The sequence below is a fragment of the Danio rerio genome, chromosome 7 (genome assembly GCF_049306965.1).
Source record: "Danio rerio strain Tuebingen ecotype United States chromosome 7, GRCz12tu, whole genome shotgun sequence".
Classification (NCBI taxonomy): Eukaryota; Metazoa; Chordata; class Actinopteri; order Cypriniformes; family Danionidae; genus Danio; species Danio rerio.
Window position 1 is genome coordinate 57473472 of NC_133182.1, and position 26376 is coordinate 57499847.

General features: G+C 34.0%; 1 protein-coding gene across 2 annotated transcripts in view; it reads right to left on the minus strand.

Moving 5' to 3' along the window:
• pkd1l3 (polycystic kidney disease 1-like 3) overlaps nucleotides 1-26368 on the minus strand; it is a 29745-nt gene extending 3377 nt beyond the window's left edge. The window contains exons 1-20 of one of the 2 annotated variants that reach the window (XM_073907361.1): nucleotides 26297-26368; nucleotides 25355-25517; nucleotides 24152-24295; nucleotides 23905-24014; nucleotides 22862-22924; nucleotides 21658-21792; nucleotides 21469-21572; nucleotides 21265-21382; nucleotides 20550-20678; nucleotides 19944-20163; nucleotides 18888-19069; nucleotides 18573-18803; nucleotides 14507-14608; nucleotides 13693-13871; nucleotides 10851-10985; nucleotides 7516-7718; nucleotides 4924-5114; nucleotides 4604-4739; nucleotides 1877-2072; nucleotides 1541-1757 (exon numbers count right to left, since the gene is read on the minus strand). In XM_073907361.1, coding sequence (XP_073763462.1) covers nucleotides 1541-1757; nucleotides 1877-2072; nucleotides 4604-4739; nucleotides 4924-5114; nucleotides 7516-7718; nucleotides 10851-10985; nucleotides 13693-13871; nucleotides 14507-14608; nucleotides 18573-18803; nucleotides 18888-19069; nucleotides 19944-20163; nucleotides 20550-20678; nucleotides 21265-21382; nucleotides 21469-21572; nucleotides 21658-21792; nucleotides 22862-22924; nucleotides 23905-24014; nucleotides 24152-24295; nucleotides 25355-25511 — 2952 coding nt within the window. In that variant the 5' untranslated portion in view covers nucleotides 25512-25517; nucleotides 26297-26368. Of the gene's footprint in view, nucleotides 1-1540; nucleotides 1758-1876; nucleotides 2073-4603; nucleotides 4740-4923; nucleotides 5115-7515; nucleotides 7719-10850; nucleotides 10986-13692; nucleotides 13872-14506; nucleotides 14609-18572; nucleotides 18804-18887; nucleotides 19070-19943; nucleotides 20164-20549; nucleotides 20679-21264; nucleotides 21383-21468; nucleotides 21573-21657; nucleotides 21793-22861; nucleotides 22925-23904; nucleotides 24015-24151; nucleotides 24296-25354; nucleotides 25759-26296 lie in introns of those variants that run through there. The other variant, XM_021477985.2, reaches the window with a different exon arrangement.
• Between the last annotated feature and the right edge of the window lie 8 nt (nucleotides 26369-26376).

The window sequence follows — 26376 nt, forward strand, 5'->3', positions numbered from 1 at the left end:
GGGGACCACAGGATTTCATCTCTGTTATTCACAGACGATGTTGTTCTGTAGGCTTCCTCGAACATGGACCTTTAGCATGCACTGGGGCAGTTTGCTGCTGAGTGTGACGCGGCTGGGATGAGAATCAGCACTTCCAAGTCCGAAGCCATGGTGCTCCACCGGAAAAAAAGGTGGTTTGCCATCTACAGGTTGGAGGAAAGTTCTTACTCCAGGTGGAGGAGTTCAAGTATCTTGGGGTTTTGTTCACGAGTGAGGGATAGATGGAGCAGATTGACAGGCAGATCAGTGCAAAAGCCTATAACAAAACTGCCTCCTTTCATTTTCAGTAAAAAATACAAAACATATTCTCTCTTTTGCTGAATAAAAGTTTTAATAATCAATAAGGGCCATTATAAAAGTATAACATACAATAAGTTTATACAATATAGGAAAATAAAGGCAAGCAATCAGTCAAATGTGCAGAATTAGTGCATGTGGTTACATAAATTCTTATATTAACTTATCTTTGCGCTCAGCCAAACAACATTACCTGAGAACAGTAGATTCAAAAGACCAAAGTCAGGGAATATGTTGTTAGATAGTGACAAGATTAATTAAAGATCACATTTAATAAATATAGTGAGTTTAGATCCAGCGGTAGATTCTTGATGAATCGTCCGACGTGCACAGCTTTTACGTAGAGCTTCTATGCTCAAAGCACCTGCTGACTGCCTGGAGCTCAGATGCGCGCATACACTGCATGTGTTACGTGCGTTTTCAGCAGTGTAGACAGATCTGTTCAGAAATGCTGTGTGAAACGGCAGTGTGGACGTGGTTCATTTTCATTTTAAACACCATTTTAAAACCAACATATTAGTGTAAACAGGACCTCAGGCCGTTACGGTTACATTTCTTGCCACTCTGATTGCTCATAATTCTGACTTTTTGCAATTGTACTTAAAAATAATACTGACAAAAGCTACTAATGCACATATAAAGACTTTTAAAATTATAATTTGAGTATAGCTTTACTTCACTGTAATTGTTTAAAAATGTAATTGTTTTATTTTGTAATTAAAACAACACTAATAAAACACATTTAATTTAACTCTAATGTGTTATTAAAAATTAAATGCTAAATTGTATACAATATCGTTGCAAATATGTAGCAATTATTTTGAGTACATCTATGTGAGTTTCAACAGAAACTACATTTAGTCCAGCATAACTTTCTATAAGTGCATTGAACAATATTCCAAATTTCAACTAAAGACATGAAATGATCTGCCTGCCTGCCTGCCTGTCTGTCTGTCTGTCTGTCTGTCTATCTATTTATCTATCTATCCATCTATCCATCCATCCGTCCATTATCACAAGGACATAACAAGTAACTAAAAGGTATGTTATTATTGCATGAACAAATAATACAAATTCCATTTGTGTTCCAGGATATTCATTATTTTAGGGGTAGCTTGTTCTTATTAGTCTGCTTTTTTTTTTGGTTTTATTCCTTAACCTAAAAAGTTAGCCTAAGAAAAAGAACATGTTTCATAGTTCATACCTTAAGAGGTTGCATGATGAAGATGCTTTGGACCAGTGATAATGAAAGAGTGACCACCCACTGGATAGAGGATTCTCTTCCATACTGGAAGCCATAAAGCAGTGTGAAGAAGGTGGAAATACCACTCATGACAAAAAGCAGAAACCAGCCGATGAACAGAAACCACCAGGGCAACCACCAGCCCTGCTTCTTCTTCTGTACTTGAACTACTGGTTGGCTGAAACAAAAATAAATAAATAAATAAAATCATCTGCTTATTATTGCAACAAACCAGTTTATCTCATGTATTTCTCATTCATTTACAATAAGAGTAGCTGCAGTAGGGAAGGTGCTGACCTTTGGGAAGTGTGCTTTTGAGACACAATTTCAGCCTTCTTGAGCAGGGCATTGACTATCCCGCGAGCCTGCCGAAGCTCCTCATTAAGGAAGCAGCCTTTTTCCCCCACATGCTCCAGCAGGTTATTAATGTGGCTCAGTGAGTAAAGCACAAAATGACTGCAGTAAAACCAGTGAGGGTCACCAATGCTCTCCGCTGAAGAGAAACACAACACTGCTATGAGGAGCACAGCGGGGGAAAAAATATACATCAAAACACATGCACATGAGCGTCCAGAAGAATATGCCTTTTTTTTCCAGAGATTAAAATTAATTATGTCTTGGCAAAGCAAGTATACAGAAATCATATTTAAGTTTCTTCTTCTTCTCTCTTCTCAGAATATTACTATACTCATCATGTAGTTTATCAGATCAGACCTTCAATGTTAAATCTCTGAAATGGTATAGTATAAATTTTCAGTAAGATTTTTCATAAACCTATGAAAAATCAATTCAAAACCTTCAAACACAAACTATTAGCACATTTCAAGCAAAATGTTCAACATGTGGACGTTGGAGACGAATGTATCACCATATGGGGCATAAGAACAAGATGTGTGTTGGCTATGACAGTTCTTTGACCACACTTCATTACTATTGTTTTAGAACTGAATTTAGAAATAGTTTTGAAACAAACCTTTGCGCTCAACAAACTAAATTAAAAACGTAGGCTAATTGATGTCTTCAGTAGAGTGCGTACAACACTGTTTCCTTATCTGAGACAGTAAAGTAAAGAGTAAAAGTAAAGAGAAAGTAAAGAGGCCGAATGGAGGAGTCTCAATCTTTATCCTCGCTGCAGATGGTCTGTTTAACTTGCGTTTTCTCGCTAGTGAAACGCTCAGATATTCCACTACAAATTCCACCATGTAAATAGCAAATGACAAGGCGCGACTCCACTGACTCTTAAAGGTAATGCGGGATGAGAGTCTGGTTTAATGGGCGTTATGCTCAAAACACACCCATAACTCATTAAGAGACTAAGCACAACCCTTTCACACCACAGTTTTCCGCCCTTAAAATAGCAAAAGTGGATTCGCTTTTGTGCCATGCACTTTAGACTTTGACCGCTAGAATAGAGTGCCTAATGTCCAACTAATGAACTAGCAACTAATGCTCTAAAGAAATTCCTAGAAAGTTGTTCTAAGAATGTTTTTCTATTGTTACAAGAATGTCCTACAACATTATTTCAATAGCATTCCCTTTTAGCTAGGATGAAATAAAGATATTTGTAGTTAACATTATGATGGTAGCTAACATTATAATGGTAATTAAATGATGACATTCTTTATTTTACATTTAAAGTCTGGTATAAGTAGTATAACTGTTACAAGTACAAGCTGAACTGCCCACCAGACTCACTAGAGGGCACTCCAGCAATATATACACTCTAACAGCCATTCACCCTGACTACACCTCCCATCAGACTTCACACCACACAGCTGAGACTGTTTACCAATCTGGACACTAATTACACTGACATAGCTGCAGCACATTACACACATGCTGCGTCCCAATCCGTCCTAAATAATATGTGATAATATAATTAGTTTGTCCCAAACCGTAGTATGTTGAAAAGAGTATGTCAAAGGTTCCCGGATGGTTTACTATTTCCGGTCAAAATTTTAAGTGTAGAACCGCCCATACTGTAACTGCTGATATTACCCATAATACATTGTGCGTTGGACGTGAATTTGATGTGAATTTGAACAACAATCACGGGTGAAAAGTGTAAACGAACTACAAACATGATGGACTCGCGAGGCCAAGTAGACCAAGTCAAGTAGACTGTTCATTAATATCTAGCCCACTGGAAAATATTTAAATCATGTTTTCTGTGTTATATTTCATCTGCAACAACAATACTGAATTTATATAAAGGCGTGTTTGGACATTAACATATGAATGCATAGTTATCCAAAGAGCTGAGGAGATTTCTCTGCATGAAAAGACTTGTTAATGGCAGATTAACCTGCTGCTGAATCTCCAATAAGGTAGGAAATTAAATATGATAGAAATGTGAATGATGTGTGGATGATTGAGAGGGCTCATAACTAAGCAACACAACGATCTGTTAACGATGAGGTAGTGTGTACCAAAGCTTGCATACTCTTCTGTTTCACACTCAAAAGTATATACTTTTCCTTCACAAAACAAGTACATACTTTTAGGGCGTAGTATATGCATGTGAATTGGGATGCAGCAACACTCTTTAAGCTCCACATTCACACACCTTCAATGTGGGATATTGTATTGTATTTTGGTTCAAGGAGTTCACTTGTGGTTCATGTTTTTTGATTCTCAGACTAGTTTTTGTTTAATGATTGCATGCCGCCTATCTTGAACTTTGCCCGATTATTAGAGTACTCTTGTGGATTACCCCTTATGGTACTCTTCTGTTCCTGTTTTGAACCCAGCTTAAACCATTCTCCATGAATAAAGCTGCATCTGGAACTTCATCTCTGTTGTCATACCCTATTGTTACAATAATATTATAAGAAAATACAAGCGAAAAAACTAAGTATTTTTCAAAAATGCAAAATAATGAAATCTAAAAATGTTACTAATAGTTTCATTGATGTTAAAACAGCTTTGATTTAAATGACATCTAGAGTAAATCATATTTACATGAAGCTAAAACTTCAAGAACAATTAATGAAATGGAAATGCATGTAGTATTGATGATGGAACCTTGCATGATCTCAAGAACGTGGTTGACTTTGTCTAGGGCCCAGAAAAGGTCGCCACTTGTCTCAGGCTGGATTTCTTTGGCAGGCAGATTGTTTTTTGGGCTTTTGCTGAGATAATTCAACAATCCTACAGTTTCCTGAGGAAAAAGGAACAGAACATTCACTTTGAGTAACACAACATTCTGTTCACTGAAAAGTACTATTTGAGAGAGAGAGAGAGAGAGAGAGAGAGAGAAAGAGAGAGAGAGAGAGAGAGAGAGAGAGAGATCAATTATATTAGAGAGAGCAATTATAATGCTGAAGAACTGCTGTTAGAAGAACCTGTATGATGGTGTTCATGGAGACACTGGCAGCTGGTGTTGTTTTCTTGGAAGAGTCTGTCTTGCCTTTGTTCAGGAGGATGCGTGGTTTGATGTGTCTGAAGATTGTAATGATGAGGATGTTGATGGGGAACATGAAGAGACCACTTTCTACAGCTACCATGAACTGCTGCCACGTCAGCTGAAACGAACCTGTGAAATACAGCATGTTTTGGTCAGGAAAGGGCATTGTTATTTATTTTTGTATACACCATTTAATAAAATATACAGTTGAAGTCTAAATTATTAGCCGTTCTGTGAATTTTGATTTCTTTTATTATAAAAAAAAAAACATTTGCCAGATGATGTTTATCAGAGCAGGGACCTTTTCACTGTAATATTTCACCTGTAATAATTTTTCCTTCTGGAAATTTGTTTTATTTTAGACTAGAATAAAAGCAGTTTAAAATATTTATATAATGATTTGCTTAATTAACTAATCTAGTGTAGCCTTTAAATGTCACTTTAATTCAATTCAATTCATGTTTATTTCTATGCCGCTTTTACAGCTTATGGTGTCAAAGCAGCTTAACATAAAAGTTCTAGTAAATTGAAACTCTGTCAGTCAAGTTTTCAGAGTTTAAGATCACACTTTAAGCTGACTACTAGTATCTTGAAAAATATCTAATAAAATATTATGTACTGTCATCATAGCAAAGATAAAATAAATAAGATATTAATAATGAGTTATTACAAATATGATGTTAAAAAAATGTGTCTGAAAAACTTCTCTCCCTTAAGCAGAAATTAGGGGGAAAATATACAGGGGAGCTAATAATTCAGTAGGGCTAATAATTCTGACTTAAACTGTATAAAAAGCTGTTTAAAATATTTACCTTTTAATTAATTACACTTATTTAATGTTTAAGCTGTGGTATAAAATAAATAAATAAAAGGCACCAGTATAAAAATTTACAGTATGAATAATTACTTATAAAACCAGTAACAACAGAATAGTTGTTTTTGTTAATTTAGAAATATTTACCAGTAAATTAATTACTGCACTTTTTGTTAATTATATCTATAATCTAATCTAATATTTGCCCACTGGCCTCTGTCCATCATGGCCTCCTAACTTTCCCCATGTATTAATTGGCTTCATCACTCTGTCTCCTTTCCACCAATCAGCTGGTGTGTGGTGTGCGGTCTGGCGCAATATGGCTGCCGTCGCATCATCCAGGTGTATGCTGCACACTGGTGGTGGATGAGGAGATTCCCTCAAATATGCGTAAATTACTTTGAATGTTCAGAACAGTGCTATATAAATGTAAGGAATTATTATTGTTGTTATTATTATTATTATTAATATTTTTTATTAATAATTAAGAAATACCATTATCTAAATATAAGAACTGTATCTAATTATTTAATTAATAAGTGCATTTAAAAAAGGTACCAATATCTAAAAAATATTTAATAGCAGCCAGTTCTTGCACTGAACGGGAACGATCCTTCACTGTAAAAATATACATAAATTAGCAGATTCTCGTATTTTGCAATTCATGTTTTTTTCCCCACTTGTTTATTTATGCTTTTGAATAACATTTTGGGCCCCTGATCTTTCTCCCAACAACTTTTAAATTTGAAAAGTTAAAAAAAAGTGACCCTTATTAAAAATTTGAATAGTTTAAATTAATATGTTGTCTGGATTGGTGGTACAAAAACCTTTTTATAAACTGCTAGATAATTTTCTGCTTTTTACAGACCTAATTCTCTATATACTATTTCTTAAACATTATTATATAATAACATCTACATATTACTATATCAATATTATATTTATTAGTTCTAGTATACCTATTATTTCAGACTACTAAAATGTTAATATAAGTCACTTTGTTAAACTGTACAGATGAATTTTCAATATCAAAAGTCGACAGAGCCAAGATCAACATCCTATAACCCTGCTGAAAAAACAGCATGGTAAGGTATGTTTTGATGCTGGTATGCTGGTCTTGCTGGTCTCAATGCTGGTCTTGATGGTTTTAGTGCTGGTCTCAATGCTGGTTTTGCTGGTCTCAATGCTGGTCTTGCTGGTTTCAGCGCTGGTCTCAATGCTGGTTTTTCTGGTCTCAGTGCTGCTCCTGACCAGCGTTGAGACCAGAAAGACCAACATTGAGACCAGCAAAACCAGCATTGAGACCAGCAGGACCAGCATTGAGACCAGCAAAAGCAGCATTGAAACAAGCAAGACCAGCATACCAGCATCAAAACATACCTTACCAGCATACGCTGTTTTTTTCAGCAGGGAAGGCAATTCACAACTGTAAATAAATGGTAAACACTTGTAAATCACAAAATACGGACACTCTTAATTAACAGATTCTTTTAAAAGTGTATATAAAAAACTTACATGAAAGTGTAACAATATATTCTGATATCTTTACTGATAAAGTGTTAAAACGTCATAGGCTAATATGCTAAGTTTTCTGTGTAAGAAGCTACACAATTTTTTCTCCCTCACAGCTCTCAGACATTGCGTAAAGGCTGTTGAGAGTGAGACGTCACATTTGAGCATTATATAATTTGCATTAGGGCAAGCTTTTTTTCGGACCTATCTTTAGTATGACAGGAGACTCGGCATCAGTGGGAAGGTTCCAGAACATGATGTTGATGGCCATCGTGCAGAGCAGCAGAGACATGCAGCAGGACACTCTCTGTACCCGCGTGAAAGGACTGCGCCGCGGCGGGTCCACGATCGACACCCAGATGTGCTCGTCCCGGAAACCTGAAGACGTACGTGTCTGAAAGATGTTGCTGGGATGGGGTTGGTGGGGAAAATATAAAGTAGAAGTCAACATTTTTAGTCCTCCTGTAAATTTTTATTTTCTTTTTCAAAATATCCTAAATGATGTTTAACAGAGCAAGACATTTTTTCACAACATTTCCTGACCTATAATATTTTTTTTTTCCTGGTGAAAGTCTTATTTTATTTCGAATAGAATAAAAGCAGTTCAATTTTTTTTTTCAAAGCCATTTTAAGGTCAACATTATTAGCCTCTATAAGCAATATTTTTTTTTTCTTTCAACAGAAAAATCCACTATGTGCGTGTGTGTTTCTTCTCCACGTTTATGTCTCTCTCTGCCTGCTTGCTAGGTAGAGCTGATTAGGCCCAGGTGGTGCTCATCATTGTGAGTGTGCTGCCGTGACACACTGCTACAAAAGAGGAGTGTGCCTCAACCCAAAGTGAGGTTCACTTTTCAACTGCTCTAGACTTGTGTTTGTTGCAAAATTGTATTTTTTTGTGTGTGTGTGTGATTATTGACCTGTTGTATGATGTGAGACGTTTATTGAGCTATTGGGTAAAATTTAACTTCTGTTTTTGAAGAACCTTGTTGTTTGCCTTGCCTTGTTGAACTTGCAGGCAGTGTGTTTTTTTTGTATGGTAGAGTATTTAAAAACGTATTGTCTGTTTCTATGTTTGACTAATACTTTTGAGTTACAAAAGGAAGCTGTAGGAAGAGGGTGCCATTTTTATTTCTTCCTGTGTTCTCCAGCCTCCAGTGCCTGGACTTTAGCCAGTGCCAGACATTTTGCCATATGAGAAATGGTTGTGCTAACTAGGCCAGGTTTCTTCTGATGTGTTTTTTTAAACCACTGGCTTTCATAGTTTGGGTCTTGTAAAGCTGCGCATCGATGGATTACTCTTCCGTGTTTGGACTCTCAGCAGTGAATATTACACATTGAACTGAATTAATCTAAACTGAACTGAACTTAAACTCTGAAAACTGCACTACACTGTTTTAAGTTCACTATGATCTTCTATGTTAAGCTGCTTTGACACAATCTACATTGTAAAAGCGCTATACAAATAAAGATGAATTGAATAAACTGTAAATGCATATTTATTTTTGTGAAAATATACGTTAATATTCCAAAATGTGGCTGTTCCTATTCATTGAACATTTCTTTAAAAAAAAAAAGTTCTTGTACGGTACATTGTTTAAAACTAAATTATGGCTAATTTGTTTATTTCGCCAACTAGTTTCAACCAGTATTTACAAATGAAACGACTTTAAATCTTCACATAAGCTATATAAAAGGATAAATACGGAGAATACAAACAACTCACGTGTTCTGCATATAATGAATACAGGTAACTTTAGCTGTCCATCACATTATTTATTATTGATAAAAGCTCTGAAGTCTATTAAACATGCTTCTGTTTTTCCAAGAAACCAGATAAATCACACATAAGATGAAGTCGCAAGAATATTGGATGAAGTCTGAACATCTTTTTTATTTATTTAAAATTAGGTTTAAAATGAATGGCTAGTGCCAAAATGACAATTAATTACATTCTTTGTGGAACAGAATCCATTAATTAGCCACTGTCTATGCCTAGTATCCACATTATGTAAGCTATAATACCAAATTTTTACTATTTACTTTTTCAAAAATGGGTTTGTTTGGTGTTTACATAACATAGGTAAAAACTAAAAGTTTTAAACTTTTAAAAGCATTTTGATTGTTTCTTTACTTGACGACCAAAGAAACCCTTTCCAAATGGATATATCTCTTTCCGAAAAGCAACAATCATGGTTTCCATATCGTAGTGCTCAAAAAGGATCCTTTGTGCAAGGTGTTGCACACTGCATTTAATTTGGAAGGGCTCCTATGCCCTAATCACTTGTTAAAGCTGTTATGCCAGAAGGTAAACATTTCGAAGGGATTAGGGCATAGGGATGAGTCCTTACAAATTGAGTACAGTAATTGATAATATTGAATCTCTTTAGCTTATTAATAATAAGAAGAATAATAGGTTTCTTAAAGCTTAAGATAATCTTTTTTCCTAATGATTGAGGCTTTGTAAAGTTTTTGTTGTTTTGTTTTCTTATTTTTTTCCTGTTATTCTATTTTTTTCATCAATTCAGTGATGTTGTTATACTTGTATAAATATATATATATATATATATATATATATATATATATATATATATATATATATATATATATATATATATATATATATATATATATATATATATATATATATATATTCAGTCATTGTCATTGGCCCATGAACATTTCCTGCTTGTTATCAAACTATTCATAACTGTATTGAGACAATTCAATCATAACTTAATGTTAAAACCGCTATCATAACATTAATTATCAATATGAAACTCTTTTTGAATCTCGGAAGCTACAGAAATTAAAACAGGAAATATGCTGGGATCATTGTATTCGTTTACATCCCTCAAATTGGTCTATACCAATATTCAAAGGCAAAACTTTAGGTTCTAAGTAAGTTGTTGTTGAGTAATTGCTTAAATCTGTGTTGATTCAAGCTTGGTGTTCGGGTTTGGGATTGGTTCGTTCTGTTTCCTGGCTTCTGCTTTCTTTTTCCTAATAGGTGATCAGTATGAGCTGGTGCGGCTAATCTGATGGCTTGTTTAAGGAGCTGAGAAGATGCATTTGAGAGCTTTGGAGGATCGTTTCCAATCGACTTCCTTTTGCCTACCCACTGCTTATATTATTTTTGTTCATTTTGAAATTTATTATTATAAGCTGTTGTTGTTTTGAACTTACATTTTATAGACATTTAATTTTCATATGGATTACATTGGTACCCCTTTGCACTTTATTTTTTTCATTTTTGTAACCATTAAATACATTTTTTTTTGCATGTTTCCATTCAGTTTGGTTTTGTTCTCTTCATTTGTTGCATACCTGAGCTGGCACCTAACAAATGGGGGTTTTTCCTCAAGTAAACCTTGATTAGAAACACCTGTGGGCTTTCCATGTAGAAGCAGCAGGAGTTTTGTTAGTATGCGGTGGTGTTTGTTTTATTTTACTGTCTCTTGTATTCTCAAACACCATTTTGATAGATAACACCATAGTGCAATAAAAGTGGTTTCAATGAGAATGTAAGTAGAATTATTTACCCAAAGCTTGCGATTTCATTCTTCTTAGCCGAGTTGAATGTCCTCTTGCACGTTTCACCTCTCAGCCAGGTGGAGCACAGAAAGTGTGAGACGTCCTGCGTCTGTAAGTCCTGGATCATCACTTTGTCCAAGTACCTGATGCAACAATTTGTGGTGTGAGACATATAGATTTGTAGATATATTAATCTTTAATCACTCAATAAATCAGGGATGTTCAGTCCTGATCACACTTCCCTGGATTTTTCTAGGAATGCCCTTGTTATGCATCTTGTGTTTGACTGCTCGATGGATTACTTAGTTGTAGTCCATAACAGATTACATGATGAAATTTGTAGTTAGAAATGTAATCTAGGTTACAAAAGGTTTTTAAAACATACCAATCAATCTGCCATATTTATATTCATTCATTCATTGATTCATTTTCCTTCAGCTTAGTCCCTTTATTCATTAGTGATCGCCAGAGCGGAATAAACTGACAGCTATTCCAGCTTATATTTTATGCAGCAGATGCCCTTCCAGCCACAATCTAATACTGGGAAACACCCATACATTCTCACATTTACACACACTCATGCACTACAGCCAATTTAGTTTATTCATTTCACCTATAGTGCATGTCTTTGAGTTTGGACTGTTTGGGAAACTGGAGCACCCAAAGAAAACCCACAACAACACAGGGAGAACATGCAAACTCCACAAAGAAATGACAACTGGCCCAGCCAATTTTTTCTTTTGTTTTACATTATTTCCCAAATTGTTTCCCAATTGGGCTAAATTATAAACAATATAATTAAATAATCACTTAAATCATCCTAATGATTTATAATAATAATGTAAAAAATAATAATAATAAAAAAATTAAATTGTGGCCTTTAAACAAAATCACTGAACTATAAGAATCCAATTATGTTGTTTATTAATTTAAGCATTCATTTTCTTGTCGACTTGGTCCCTTTATTAACCTGGGGTCACCACAGCGGAATGAACCGCCAACTTATCCAGCACGTTTTTATGCAGTGGATGCCCTTTTAGCCGCAACCCATCTCTGGAAAACATCCACACACTCATTCATACACACACTCATACACTACGGACAATTTAGCCTACCTAATTCACCTGTACAGCATGTCTTTGGAGTGTGGGAGAAACTGGAGCACCCGGAGGAAACCTATGCGAACGCAGGACGCAGGACGCAAACTTCACACAGAAATGCCAACTGAGCCGAGCCGAGCCGAGGTTCGAACCAGCGACCCAGCGACCTTCTTGGTGTGAGGCAACAGCACAATCTACTGTGCCACTGCGTCGCCTATTTTTGTTGTTTAATTATTGTACAAAAAAAAACCTTTTCATGCATTTTCAATTTAAAAGGTTTTGGTTAACTGAAATGATTGGGAATCCCTGAATTATGAAAACATGAAAACAACACTGACTTTACATGGCCAAAGTATTTCAGGTTTAAAATATTTTTGTCCACAATTCAAGAAGCAAACATTACTAAAGGTCACTAGATATGACGCTGGCATTGTGAAAGGTGCCTTTCCCCAACATTTCATGTAAAATTCATGTAAATTAATTTATTTACATGACATTCACTTTTCCATTCTATGTTGTAAAAAAATCGAAAATAGCCGCTTACTTTGTAGACTTTTCTAGAGTTCTCAATTCGTAAAAAAAATTAAACAATATTTAGCAATGTTTTAAATGTTTAGTAAGCTTTTTCACAACACATACCTCATTTGTTCGATTCTTTAGGCTCAGTTTAAAAATCACAGTGAAGGCTAAGGCAGCCAGATCTAAATGTATACTTTTATTTTTTGATAAAAAACAAAACCAAACAGAAAACCCTGAGAACTGAGCTACTAAACAATTTTAAAAAATTGTTGTTTTAATCTTGATGTTGAAATAAATATAAACAAAACCCAAATGTTGAATAAAAAGTGTCATTTAAATGTATTTATAATATTTTTCCATATTTGATACATTATATTTGTATTTTGTAACATATTTCTGTGTGTGTAGTGTGAACACAACATAACCCTCATTAATAGTATTATTATTAATAGAGTATTAGCTGACTGTTAGGGATGGTCTTTGTGTACAGTAAGATGACCTGTATTAGACATCTATTAGTTGTGTAATAAACATAGCAATGCTTGGTGGGTAGTCAATAGATTGTTGTAGGGGCACCAAAATAAAGTGTAGGGTTTTGTTTATTTAAATTTATCATTTATCTATAATAATTTAACTATACATATTTTAGTAGATCCATTCATTCATTCATTTTCCTTTGGTTTAGACCCTTGTTTACCAGGGGACACCACAGCTAAATGAACCACCAACTATTCTGAGATATGTTTTATGCAGCAGATGCCCTTCGAGCCGCGAAGTAGGTAGGTTTTCCCAGTAGTGGGAAAAACCCATATACACTGATTCACACAAACACACACACACACACACACACACACACACACACACACACACACACACACACACACACACACACACACACACACACACACACACACACACACACTACGGCCAATTTATTTTATCCAATTCATCTATAGCACATGTCTTTGGATAGTAGGGAAAACCAGAGCACACGGAAAAAAACCCACCTTACAGAGAGGCCAATTGACCCCGCTAGGACCCCGCTTCTGACCTTCTTGCTGTGAGGCGACAGTGCTAACCACTGAGCCACCATGACACCCTTTGTAGATCCAGTGAAATACAAGAGGAACAGTAAGCAACACAGAACACTCACCTGAAGTGTACTCTGCTTCTGCCTCTCTATGCAAAAATAAGAAAACACATGCAAAAGGCAAGACACACAAACACCTACCAATCAGGGCTTCCACCTGAGTTGTCATGCGATATGTCGATGCTCTGGAGTTCACCGAGTGAAAAAGGCATACTGAGCAGAAACACATCCACTCCTCCCCTCTCAAACACAGGCTTCTCTGAGTCCGACAAACTATAAGAGTCACTCTGCCCTTCAGCAAACTGGAGCATCACCTTTATCTGAAAAAGATGAGATTTTAATAACACGCTTTCAAAACTTACAGATTAGAAACAGACTAGTGTACAAAAGAAAAAACAAGCTTCCTGAATTTAATCTTTTAGTTGAATCAAATAAACTTTTCAAGTCATCTCAACTTAAATCATTCAAATTCATAATTGATAAATCGACTAATACTATTATGCTAAACTTTGTAGCTTATTTTTGTTGTAACCTGATTGACTTATTAAATTAAGTTTGAAGTAATGTGATGGAAAATGTTAATATTGATGATCATATTTTGATGATTACCAATTATATATTGATATTATAAATTAATTAATGTTTTGCTAAAGTAAAGAACAAATGCATTATAATCATTGGACTATTACAGCCATGTGTAATCTACTGGTTGTTGAGAGTTCAGAAGCTGTAGAGAAATTTATCTTTAAAAACTCATGTGAGCCCATGCTTGAGATGCTTTTGTTCACAGAGGCTGTCTGTGTGTAAACTGATCATTCTCTGGAGAATTAAAGCAATAAAAGACAAACTTTGTCTGACTTTATGTAATTTTAATCACTCTTCACAAAATGTATTCCTTGTGAACAGGAAGAAAATAATTGGCCATTTCAGCAATATAAAAATGTTTGTGGTTCACCTTGGCAGTGGTGCCAGCTTTTCTTCTGTGGCCTGTCTGTACATTTACAAGATAGTTGTACTGGGCACATGGGTGATTGTCCTCCAACAGAGTCATTTTACGCTGTGGACACAGACATTTATTCACATTATTACACTCCAAAAAAAAAAAAAAAAAAAAAAAATTATTACTGCTTGTTCAAGCAACTTCACAGTTCTTGATGTTTAATTAATTGGTATATGTTGAATCCACTTAAACTTGTAAAAACAATTCATCACCTTAGAATTATGAGGTTCTATCTGACATTTTTGTCAAAATTGAGTTCTTATATATTGTTACTGTATATATTTTTATTAAATGACAACTTATGTGATGTTGTTTTATAAGTTGTTTACATTTTGAGACTTTTTATTTAAAAAACGAAAAAGGTTTTATCTACAAAGTCAAACTTTAGCTTGACTCTGTAAAGTTCTTTCTCTGAGCCATTAGCATTTTAAATGCAATACCTAATTTATTTAATGAGGTATATAATTCAATAAATATGGCCATATTAATTATATAAAAATAACATATGCACTGGAAAAAATATTTAGCACAGCCTTGTATGTTTAATTTGCACAAGAAAGAATATTCATCCTAAAACATAAAATAAATGATATAGAAAGCAAAAATCTAACTTTCTCAAACGACATATTGTTACAACAGCAATTTTACTTTTTATTTAATGCTTCAATTACTGATCTGCCAGATAGAATTCCAAGCGGGAAATGGCGTTTTAGAACCAGAAGCTTCTATCTGCATTTTGCAAATTGAAGAAAACTTTGACAATTCACAGTAAGAATACATTTAGGGTCTCTGTCATGTTAAATGTATAAAAGAGAACTGTTTTTCACATTTTGTTTGCTATATGGAATGCCAAAACTTTGAAGCTTAATATCTCAAACTCATTTTAAACGTAGATAAAACTATACAATTCCAATGTGACAAATTAACCTAATTGATTTGTGTTGGGACAACAAGAAGGGATTGTGTGGAACTAATACATTTTTACTGTGTAGAACATTGAAATAGAATCCTGGAGTATCAATGACAGGACATATTGAATCATAGGGTTTCGATGGCTCTGAAAATATGTCACATCAGACATTTTTAATAGAAAAATAAAAATAAAGTATGTACAAAATGTTTGGACATTTTGCTGTGTGGTCGCTCAGCTTGATTACTGCACTTTTATTCATAAAAGTTCTTTATTTGCTTTGATGATTTCAGGATGAACTTTCACCATCCACTCTTTCATGGACACTGAATTCAAGGACTTTGTAAATCCCCAAAAATGTTAAATCAAACGTCTTTGTAATTCACACCCCCAGCATATATAAGACCATTAAAATACTTATTGTACTTAACATTTCACTTAAACTTTAAACATTCCATTAAATGTCAGTAATAATGTTTTAAGTGTGTCATTTTTAAATATGTAGACCGTTTTAAACAGACAAGTTAAAAAAAACTTCAATATAATTTGTTGAGTTCAATACTGGTCATATTCAAATGTGGGGCCGCACAGTGGCTCAGTGGGTAGCACTGTCACCTTACAACAAGAAGATCACTGATTTGAGTCCCGAATGGGTCAGTGGAGTTTCAATGTTTTCCCTGTGTTCGCATGGGTTTTTCCCGGGTGCTCTATTTTCTGCCACAGTCCAAAGACATGTGCTATAGGTGAATTGGGTAAGCTAAATTGTCCGTAGTGTATGAGTGTGTGTGTGTGAATCAGTGTATATGGGTGTTTCTCAATACTGGATTGCAGTTGGAAGGGCATCCGCTCTGTAAACGTAGGCCAAAAAATTTGGTAGTTCATTTCCCTGTGGCAATGGCTGAAATAGAGACTAAGCCGAAGAAAAACGCATGAATAATATTCAATTGTGGTTTCTGAAATATTGATAAAATAAAATATTGTTTGTCATAGTTCTTATATAATTATTAGATTTTTAAATTAGGAATTTCTTAGTTTTTTCTGTTTAGTTTTTGAAAGCAGCACAGTACAATTGTTGAAATGACATATCAAATAACCATAAACTTTAAATTCAAGCACTTTCAAGGACCTATGTTTGTTTTTAAGTACTTTCCAGGCCTTGAAGTCATATGTCTTAAATTTAAGTACAAGCATGGAAACCCTGAAAAACAGATTAGGTTAAGAACTGTTAACAACAGAATTTGTTAAGAACTGTTCAACAAAATGTTCTTTGGGGAACCAAACACTTATTTTTATGGCTGCGAAATCACCCTTTTTTAGTAAAAATTATTTTCAAGAGTGTATACGTTATTTACGTGTAATATCATTCATGATTCAGACTCGATAAATAATTACTTCATTCATTCATTCATTCATTTTCTAGTCGGCTTAGTCACTTTATTAATGCGGGGTCACCACAGCGGAATGAACCGCCAACTTATCCGGCAAGTTTTTCTGCAGCGGATGCCCTTCCAGCCGCAACCTATCTCTGGGAAACATCCACACACACATTCACACACACACTCATACACTACGGACAATTTAGCCTACACAATTCATCAGTACCGCATGTCTTTGGACTGTGGGGGAAACTGGAGCACCACGCGAACGCGGGGAGAACATGCAAACTCCACATAGAAACGCCAACTGAACCGAGGCTCAAACCAGCGACCTTCTTGCTGTGAGGCGATAGCAGTACTTACTGCACCACTGCTTTGCCCCTAAATAATTACTTATATAACTTTAATTTACATTCTTGGGAGATACAAAAAACAGATGTTTTAGCACAATGCCTGTGTTTTTTTTTTAATCTCCCAAGAATGTAAAATAACGCTATATAAGTAATTATTTAACGAGTGCAAGTCATGACAATCTAGATGATATTATTATCAAGATTAACACACCAAAATAAAAAATAAAAAACTTGGGCGCGGTGCAGACTTCATTATTTACATATAATATTCAGAAGTCTAAGTATTTTGATAAAAATATAATCTAATGACAGAGAAGGAATGAAAAGTCTCATGCATAAGCTAAAACAACATATATGAGATCCTCTTAAGTTGCACGGGTACATGTAGCCAAAAATACATTGTATTGGTTAAAACGATTGGTTTTACTTTTATGTCAAAACTCATTACATTAAAGTAAATTTAATGTACCATAAATGTATTGTGTAAATTTCCAGCTGTGAAGATATCAAAACTTATTTTTGATTAGTAATGTGCATTGCTAAGCACTTCACTTAGGCAACTTTAAAAGTAATTTTCTCAATATTTAAACTTGTTTTAACTTTCAGATTGCAGATTTTTAAATATTATTATCTCAGCCTTCAAGGACGACCATAACAGAATTATAATATACTGAATTAAAGTGGAAGGCTGTGTTGCAATGACTAAAACATCTCTCCTAGCAAGGTCGATTATATTTTACTTGGAAATGCATTTGAATTACTGTTTTAAATAGAAAACGTGACGTATTACTTGTTAGCTTTTTACTTTCAAATCTAACCTTTCTAATCATTCTTCAATGTTGGTTAATGGGATTTGTTTTCATCTGCGCTATAATCCACTTGGGTTGGTCATGGCTAGGCCCACACGGAATCTAAGTGCAGATTTTTAGCCCATCATTGAGTCTATTTATGGACTTGTGTAAATGTATGTAAGTTTTTTTTTATTCAGTTTTTTAAATTAATTTCAGTAATATTATTGACTAATAAGAGAATAAATCATTTGAATAATTTTCATATGATTTATTTACAATACAGTTAGTAAAGTAAAATTTTCTGTCTTTTAGTATATATTACATATATATTATATGAGAGATTGCTTTGTTCACCAAATAAGTAATCTAAGTGGATTTTCATTGTAAACATTAAATAAAAACTAAATAGCTATTACTTTTATTTCATATATTAGGTTTTTAGTTATGATACCCCCAAAGTCATTCCACATATATCTGCAGATTTTGCACAAAAAAAATGTCTGTAGATTCTGTCTGGCCCTAGTCATGGCACATGTCTCATCAACAAACCACATGTGTGTTAAATAGGCAAATAAATATGAGTGCACTGACCGTTCGGAGAGCTTTGCGGTCTGCATACCAGGCCCACATTACAAGGATCAGGTAGAGCGCAAAAAAGCAGCTGAGCACAACCACCACTATGTAGTTCTCATTTACTGTGGCAAACAAAGCTGCGGTCTTTGACAGATCCACCTGGTTGGGCATCACAAAGAAGGAGCTCCCAAAGAACGTTGTGTGGTTGCACAAACAGTGCGTTAAGTTCGGCATTGTATTGGGACCAACCTTTAGACAGACATGATATCATAAACATTATGTAAAAACTCCACACAGAATGTATATTAATGAGCAGGCATTATGGAGTCTCACCATGCAGCCCTCTCTACTCCACTGTCCATTATCTGTGTCCCAAAACAGGCACTTGGTTACAAAAACAGACATTTTGAAGGTGAGCACATCACTTGAGGTGTAAGAAGTTGGTAACACTGACACCTTCCAGGTCCCATCCAATTCCTTTCTCATATCAGGGTTGATCAGCCAGCGATAACCATCTATTGCGCAAATAATGCAAAGACATCATGGTAATAATAATGAATAGCAATGATATATTATTAATTTTAGTAACTGAATTGGTAACACTTTTCTTCATAAAACTGTTGTAACACCTTTGCAATCATAACATGATGGCATGAATATAAAGAAGGTGTTTATGAAAAATTTCCTTGACAAAGTGTCATTCGCTCATTTATGTCATTTTAAACACAAAGGTGACATTGTTTGAGATATCTCTGTAAAGACAACTTGACATTACCAAGTGCATAATGTCTTTGTTGTGACAACTTGACGTTATCAAAAAAAACATAACATGTCATAAATCTGTAATAAACATGATCATCATGAAGTCATTACAATTGTGTTATGAGCATTTTAATGACTGCTTTATTCAGTAGTACAATGAATTTGCCATTAAAAACTATTTTAAATAATTTCATAACGACAGCATTAATGTTTAATTACCTTTAATAAGATTTTAATGACAAATTCAATTTGTTCCACTGTGGTTGAGGTCAAGTAAGTACTAATGATGCTTCAATAAAAATCACGACACAATTATAATGGCATTGTGACAATCATGTTTATGACAGATTTATGACAAGTTATATTGTCTACTAATGCCAATTTGTTACAACAGAGACAGGTTATGATGCATTTGGTTATGTCAAGCTGTCATAACAGAAACATCACAAGCAATGTCACATTTGCATATAAAACGTCATAACTAAGTAAATGGCACTTAATAACAGCAATTATATGCATGTATAAAATGTCCTTGATATTCATGGCATGTCATGATTATAAAGGTTTCATAACAGTCCTATACACAACCCATTTAAGTAAACCACTGAATTTATTTTTCAAAGTTACCTTTATAGGTCACAGTAGTGCTTTGATTCCAAGAGCTGATGTTTGTCCCATTGGGTGGGTGCAATGTAAAACTGAGGCTTATGTTTCGATTCGGGACTGCTGTTACAACGACAGTCACATTTGCATCTGTGATGTTGAAAGTCGAGGTGACCGCAAACCCATTTTTCCAGGTTACGTCCACAACTTCAGGCTGAGCTGCTTCAGGTTGAGGTAAATATATCTGCACAGAAGCATCAGTAACTCTTTGTAACATCTAGTTCAATTCTCTGTGTACACTCAAGTACTTTTGCTACTTTTGTTCAAACTTATTTAAAACAAGTTAAATCAACACAATTAATTATTTATTAATTTTTTTTGGGGGTATTGACAGTGTATTTACAGTGTATTGATTATTTCATTAATTTGTGTTTATTTTTTTTTATGTACTTCACACTAAATATAGCTTTAGGACTATACGAATTAAAACGCCCTACAATGTTCATTGAGCAAGTCAAAAACTGCAAATGCTGCAGTGTTCAGTGTTAGCAATCTTCAAACAGATGATGCAAGATCAATGTAGTTTTCTAACATGCATGTAATAAAATGAGTTAAGTTGTTGGTTTTTACCTCAATGTTTTCTGGAAGATCTTTGAATTTGACTGAAGAGTTGCTACTCTGCAAAGAAAAGCTGCAAACTGTTCCAGTGATGTTTTCGTCAGACTTCATTTCCAATGGATTCACTTTAAACTGAAAGAGCTGTAATAATAGCATTTTTAGCATATTCAAAATAATGATGCTGATAACAATTATAGAAATGAGACTCTAATTGACAGACCATTGACAACATAGGCTCATTCTGAAAAGGTAGACCTATATGCGTTTCTGGAAATCGTGAATTATGCAGCCACAGCTACATATGGTCAATCAGTGCTTTTGAAAACACTATTGGTTGGGTTTAGGAAAGGAGGAGGGTGGGTCAGTCGATCTGTCAGTCAAACAGTCAGTCGACAGAGGTGATTTTATGCAAGGACAGCAGGTGTGAACGGCACTCGCAAGAGAAATTTAAGATCTCAAAAAGTGTACACAGCAGCCTTTGGTAGATTTGTGAAAACAAAAACTGCAATAAAATGTAGCTCCTGGGACGTATTTGGCGCTCTCCAGAAATTTATATAGAGGTGCGTTTTCAGAAAATGCCTGGATTGCCAACTGAAGGTGGAGATAATAAGATTATTTTCAAAACAGAGCAAGTTGTATTATGATTTAATTACAACACAATAATATCAGAATCATACTGCAAGTAAAAAGTAATAGTTTTATTAAGTTTAAATCTATACTAGCAAACCTGGACATTGACATTGCCAGAAGGCAGTTGACTTTTCATTGCAGAAAAAGATGGAAGTTGGCAATATCCTCCATCTGTGGAGCCAATATTCTTTCTACCCAGAGTGCTTGAATTTTGTCTATGTAAAAAAAAAAAAAGTTGTACAACAGATGAAAACCTTGGCATATGATGCGAGATGCCAGGAATCATTCAACTAATACTGACCTGCTGACATAAATGGTTCCTGTTGGAAGGTCCTTGACAATGTTTCCATTACCGACAACAGCCATTGCATAAATTTTGCCGGCAAGAGTAATAAGCTGCTCAAACTGTTTGATGAGTGGAACCAATATACAATACAATCAATAAACAATGAAAATAATTTATTTGTCTATCACTTGGTCTATAAATTACCTCTTCCATGTTGTCAGGCTCACACTCTTGTGAGTATAAAAGCATGGCCGCAGTACAGTTGACAATTTCACTCAGCTGGTTGTCATTTGGAGTAGATGCTTTCAGGTTTTTATAAATGGCTTGAAGGTAACTGACCTAATTGTTTAGGAAGAAAATAATTGTGATTGATATACCAAGGGAATATATGAATTAAATAAACTGAAGAAAGAAGATTTGTTGCCAGTTCTCAGAGATGTTGTTGTGAGATATAAACATACTGTCCCTTGCCTACTAGTTTTCAATATAGTTTTGTTGATCATGTTCATGTATTAAAGCCTGGAAGGCTTTTGCTACAGTACAGTACAGTAATGCTGTGGATATTGCATATCATTATACCAATGTACAGTTGAAGTCAAAAATATTAGCCCCCGTTTAATTTTTTCCCCAATTTCTGTTTAACGAAGATTTTAAGATTTTTCTCAACACAATATTTAAATAAACATAATAGTTTTAATAACTGATTTATTTTATCTTTGCCATGATGACAGTAAATAATATTTTACTAGATCTTTTTCAAGACACTTCTATACAGCTTAAAGTGACATTTAAAGGCTTTTAAAAATTAATTCTAGCCAAAATGAAACAAATAAGATTTTCTCCAGAAAAAATAGATTATCAGACATACCATGAAAATTTCCTTGCTCTGTTAAACATCATTTAGAAAATATTTAAAAAAAGAAAAAAAAATTCAAAAGGGGGGCAAATAATTCAGCTGTATATTTCAGCATTTCAGCTTCTAGAAAATATATGTTGGCTTGGTAGTTTAGATTTGTACCAGTATTATAACCAGTATGATGTATAATTACATATTTAATTAATATTAGTCTGAAATAAAGTGTCATTAAACAATGCATATTACTTCTTTTTCATATATGTATAAGGTAAGGTTATCTTGCTGGCTAATTTGAGAATACTGTAAATAAAAAGTTTTGTTGTAAATAGTTTCTATATATGGAAAAGAAGCAATATGTATTGTTTAATGACACTTTATTTCTGACTAATAATAAGTATATAAGTTACTATACATCATACTAGTACAAATCTGAACTACAGAGCCAACATTTATATTCTAGAGGCTGAAATACTGAAATATAAATATAGGCTATTGAATGCTAATTTATAAATACTGCATGCAATAATGTAATGTATAAAAGATATACATTACCCTATCATCCATTGTCAGTTCAATCGGTGTAGTCTCCAAATCTTTTAGCATTGTTTTAGCATCCTGAAAGATTGAAAAGAAGGCTTGGGAGTTCATAAAATATTGTTTAGTTTGATGCTTGTATTTTTTATACAGTAGCTTGTACGTAATTTTTCCTTTTAAGTCCACTCTATAAGTGTTTTATTATGGTCTAGTTACTTAAAAAGAACAAGCCCGTAGTTTCATTTATTCACATCTACACTCTTAAACAAGTTTAAATTAAACATATTTGATATTTTGTATCTGGGCCATTTGAAGCAAAAAATAACACATGATCCTGTCCAGTATTTTAATAATCTGTTGTGGTAATACCATAGTTGTTGTGGTAAAATAATCAATGAATACAGTAACTACCAATGTAAAATCACCAAATACTGTATCAGGTTTTCTACAAATAGGGTATATGATATCTCACAATTTACTAAAGTGAAAACTATATTACATTGTTAGTAAGTTTATCACAATAGTTTAAACTACATTATGCTGCTACACCAAAGTGGTGTAAATACTATAATATTTACAGAGTAAAAGACTTTACTGTAGCATGGTTCTGAAACACTATTGTATTTATTATGAATCACTATAGTACCCAGCAAACATTTTTTGTTTTTAAAAGATGTCTAACAGACGTCTAAACATAGTCGTTTTGGCTAAAACAAGGCTAAATTTAAGATGTCAGTGAAAATCTAATAGACGTCTAGATTAGACATCAAATGAACAGAAATGAATGACTACACATATTCTGTCTAATCTGTCTATTTGACGACTAGTCTAGTTTTGGGCTATTCTTAGATGAATAGATTTTCACTGACAGCCCAAGTTTAGCCTCATTTTTGACAAGCTGTACGTTTAAATGTCTATTAGACATCTATTAAACACAAAGTTATTTGTTTTCTTTATTTGGGCTTTTTTGTCATTTATTTATTTTTTATCAAGTCCTACTTTTTATGAAACAGATGTGGACTGCAAAAGGCCAATTTCTTAACCTGAATAATCTCACCAACCGTCAAAAGCTGGTCAGTTCCTACATTGCCATGCAATGCTGATAATATGTCAGTAACACCTCTGCGCTTCCTTCTGGTTTCTTCACTTGATTTCTGATGAGCATTTAAATCTGTAACAACATAACCACAATATAAGATTTGTTCTATTTTCTTAAAAAATCATGAGTTTTTTTGATCAACACTAAGTAATAAAATAGCTTTATTGTTTTATATGTGTTGAGAAGAGGAGATTGAATTATTTTGATACCTTGCGTGCAGATGGAACTAAAGCTCATGCTGCAGTTGGGTGTGGTCAGTAGCTGAAATGGATCTTTGACTAAATAAGCGCAAGCAAGGTGATTTTCAGCACTGCCGTCCTTTTTATAAGGGTAAAATGAGGCAAGCTCAAATCCTGTAATCATACCAAAACACATTTAACAAATTTGTGAAAATTATATAATCTCATTTATTTCATTTCCATATACTGCGAAAAAATGCCAGGTTCCACAAAATCAATTAGTGTTGGGACAACATGAAGGAATAGTGGACTGAACATAAAACAAGTATGTTGTTCCAAAAATAAGCAAGAATTGTGTTGTTTCAGCTCATTTTAAATGAGTAGTTTGAACAAACCGCAAATGTATTTTTTAGCGTATACTTCTTAAATTATTGTTTTTCAAATACAATTTGCAGCATCTTAAGTTTGGTGAAAAAACTCTGTTTTGCTGTTTATGTTTAACTCTTTGAAAAAAAAGCTATAAAAGCTGCCAATTTTGTTTTGTACCTTTAAAGTACTAAGATGAACTATTTAGATCCAAACATGCACTCAAAAAATATGCTTATTTACTTACTTAAAATTAGCTTAATCAACACAATTCTTGAGTATTTTGGGGAAGAACCTAATTGTTTTATATTAAATCCACTTACATTTGCAAAAACAATTAAGTTAACTTGGGATTGTAGGAATTGTGTGGACCCCAGCATTTGTTTTACAATGTGTATCTTTTCAAAAGGTACCACCACAGTAACTATTTTTGTACATTTTCTACTGAGATTATACAAGAGTTATGCTAGCACATGATTCTTCAGAGAAAACTACAGGAGCAGGTCCTTAAAATCAGTAACAACATATTGGATTGGTTGTCATATGACATCAAGCTTTTTGGTTCTATCTGAAATCATGATTTTTCCATTTTTAAAACAACATCCTGAACAGCATGATACACATAACCAATTTTGACAAGATAAAATATTGCAATAACGTCACTTTACCAAATCAAAATAATTCTGTAATTCTGCAAGGAAATTTCTGGATTTCAAACGTTCTTTTCATAAGAGAAGATTGAATCTTGTTCAATTTGACTTTTGCCATCTAACAGCACTCAGCATTATCTATTTAAGGCACAAGTAGGTCTTCTTTGAAGTACAGAAGGTCTACAGAAGGAAAACCATAAGCTTTACAATTACTCACCAGTGATGGAATTTTTATACATCAAGGTCTGACTGACCCACCACGGTCCAGTTTGTGTGGACTGTGCAAGTACAAGCTCCTTGATCTCATCATTCAAGTCCCTCAGAAGATATCCTCGATGTTTTTCACAACTCTGTTGCGCTTCAATCCATGACATTGATTCCTGAACAAACTTATACATTTTTCCTCCTCGTATTTGTTGAACTTTCCTTCCATAATCATATTTTTGGTGTTCATTGTCCTCTGATTCGTCTGTACAAGTTGTAAGTGGCATCAAAACGAATGAAATCCAACAATAAATGAGCAATTGCTTTGAGAAAGCCATAGCTGATAGCAGCTGAGAAGCAGCTTTCCGTTTAGGAAACTCTTGTGAGGACTAGAAAACAGGGAGTCTACGTACATCTTAGGCAAATCTGAAATCTCACTTTGTGAAAACAGTGAATGTGAACTAACTTCATTAGGGAAATGGGAGCAGGCACTCAAATATATGCAAAATCTGACTTTAAACCAAGACTCTGCATTCCAAAAAGGTTCCATTACACTGCAATTCAGGATGACAGACATTTTGATTTTAGCCACACCATGATGATGCAAAATTTATTCATCGATTTCTAACATCGATTCTTAATATTGTAAAATGGTAATGAATTTAATAGAAATGTAGAAAAATTGAAAAAAAACTTTGTCGTCACTTTTCTTATGATGATACCCCAATTCCATTGAACTTTGATAGCCTAACAATATGGAAAAGTAAAAGAATCACGGTTTTTATGCAGTTTTTGTATGTAAGCTTTACGATACTAATGGTAATAATTATAATATATAGTTATATATTTTTAAACGTCTTTAAAATAGTTTAAATTAAAAAGTTACATAATCTTTAATTAGCTTAGCTTAACATTAACTATTGTACAAAAGTCACAATTAACAAAGTTAAATTACCTATTAAATTACGCCGAATTACATTTAGCAGTGTTATGTAAACACATCTCACGACAAGTTTAGCTCTTGAGTGAGTGCGT